This window comes from Fulmarus glacialis, unplaced genomic scaffold (assembly GCF_000690835.1).
Source record: "Fulmarus glacialis isolate BGI_N327 unplaced genomic scaffold, ASM69083v1 C13757653, whole genome shotgun sequence".
Classification (NCBI taxonomy): domain Eukaryota; kingdom Metazoa; phylum Chordata; class Aves; order Procellariiformes; family Procellariidae; genus Fulmarus; species Fulmarus glacialis.
The window spans coordinates 1-1,328 of NW_009241805.1; the positions used below are offsets into that span (position 1 = coordinate 1).

Sequence of the window (1,328 nt, forward strand, 5' to 3'; positions counted from 1 at the left end):
GACCAGGACAAATCTTCAGCCTCTAACTGGTCTGCCGCGGTGCCCAAGCAGCAACATGCGGGCAGGGTGCAGTTGCGCATGCATGTCTTTCTTTTCCGCCTCTTACAGCACGGCGTGGAGGACACGGCAGCAGAATGCGAAAGGCTGGGAGCCAGTGTTCAAGCCTTCGTGGTGGACTGCAGCAAAAAGGAGGAAATCTACAGTGCTGCAGAGAAGGTAGGGGAGCAGGGGCACGTCCAAAGGCTCACCCAAATGTGCTCGATTTTCAGAAAAGTCAGGAAAACAAGAGAAGAGGTATTGTACGCAAATCATGCAAGGCCTTGGAATCTCCCCACTTCTTGCTGCTTTCTGTACAGAGAGTGAAGTAGCACTTCCGAGATCACAGGCAGTCTCATTCTCTTTTGTGAGGCTCCGGCGGATCACGCCTCGTTGCCAAGTTTGCTCTTTAGACTTCCAGCCCCTGAAGGAACTTCTGCCTTTTAGCTTCCTGAACAGCACACAGACAACACTGGGGACATTTGAAACATTTTGTTGTAAAGGGTATGGTCCAGCAGGCTCAAAACAATCAAAACTCTGTACGTCCATAGTCCCAACTGTGACTACACAGAGCATACTGTGTCTGTGGGCAATGTGTGGAAGACTATAAATACTGGCAGTAATTAAGGGAGAAGCATCAGATCTAAACCAGATTTCATGGTACTACTGCACAGTTGCTATCACATCTGGAAACGTGGCGCGATCTTCCTCTCCCTAAAAGAAACAACGATAAAAATTAAATTAGTTGTCGCTCATCTTCCACAGCCTTGCATTTTCTTGATAACGAATGACACCAACCTTTCTGGGTTTTTTTCTGCTCAAAAGGTGAAAAAAGACATTGGGGACGTCTCCATCCTGGTGAATAACGCTGGTGTGATTACAGCTGCTGACCTGCTCTCGACTCAGGACCACCAGATTGAAAGAATGTTTGAAGTCAACATTCTTGCTCACATCTGGGTAAGGGTCACTACCATCTTCATACCTACCTTTTTTTGGGAGCGTTGTTGAGGAGGCATATTTAGACTAACAATTATTTTCAGCTACCAGTGAATTACAAAAGCGTCTTTCGGACGTGTATAGCACAGGGGCACCCAGCTAGCACAACAGCTAGACTGACTGTTGAGAAAGTTGATTAACCTCTCGCTGTGTCGCCACCTTCCCTCCTGGCTCCTTGAGCTACTTCCGAGCCCATCTCCCGTCAGTCCTGCCTCTCCTCGTGATTTGTACCTCTCTCACCTCTCTGCGGACTTTCTCACAGCTTTCTCCCAGCAGTCTGAGTCGAGGTGACATGG

At 48.3% G+C, this 1,328-nt stretch overlaps 1 protein-coding gene across 1 annotated transcript; it reads left to right on the plus strand.

Annotated features, from left to right (window-relative positions):
- Window positions 1-3: 3 nt before the first annotated feature.
- Window positions 4-993, plus strand: LOC104083001 (estradiol 17-beta-dehydrogenase 11-like; the record flags this gene model as incomplete). Its single annotated transcript, XM_009586317.1, has 2 exons — window positions 4-216; window positions 862-993. Coding segments are annotated over 2 exons (345 nt in total), but the record flags the coding sequence as incomplete, so codon positions are not given.
- Between the last annotated feature and the right edge of the window lie 335 nt (window positions 994-1,328).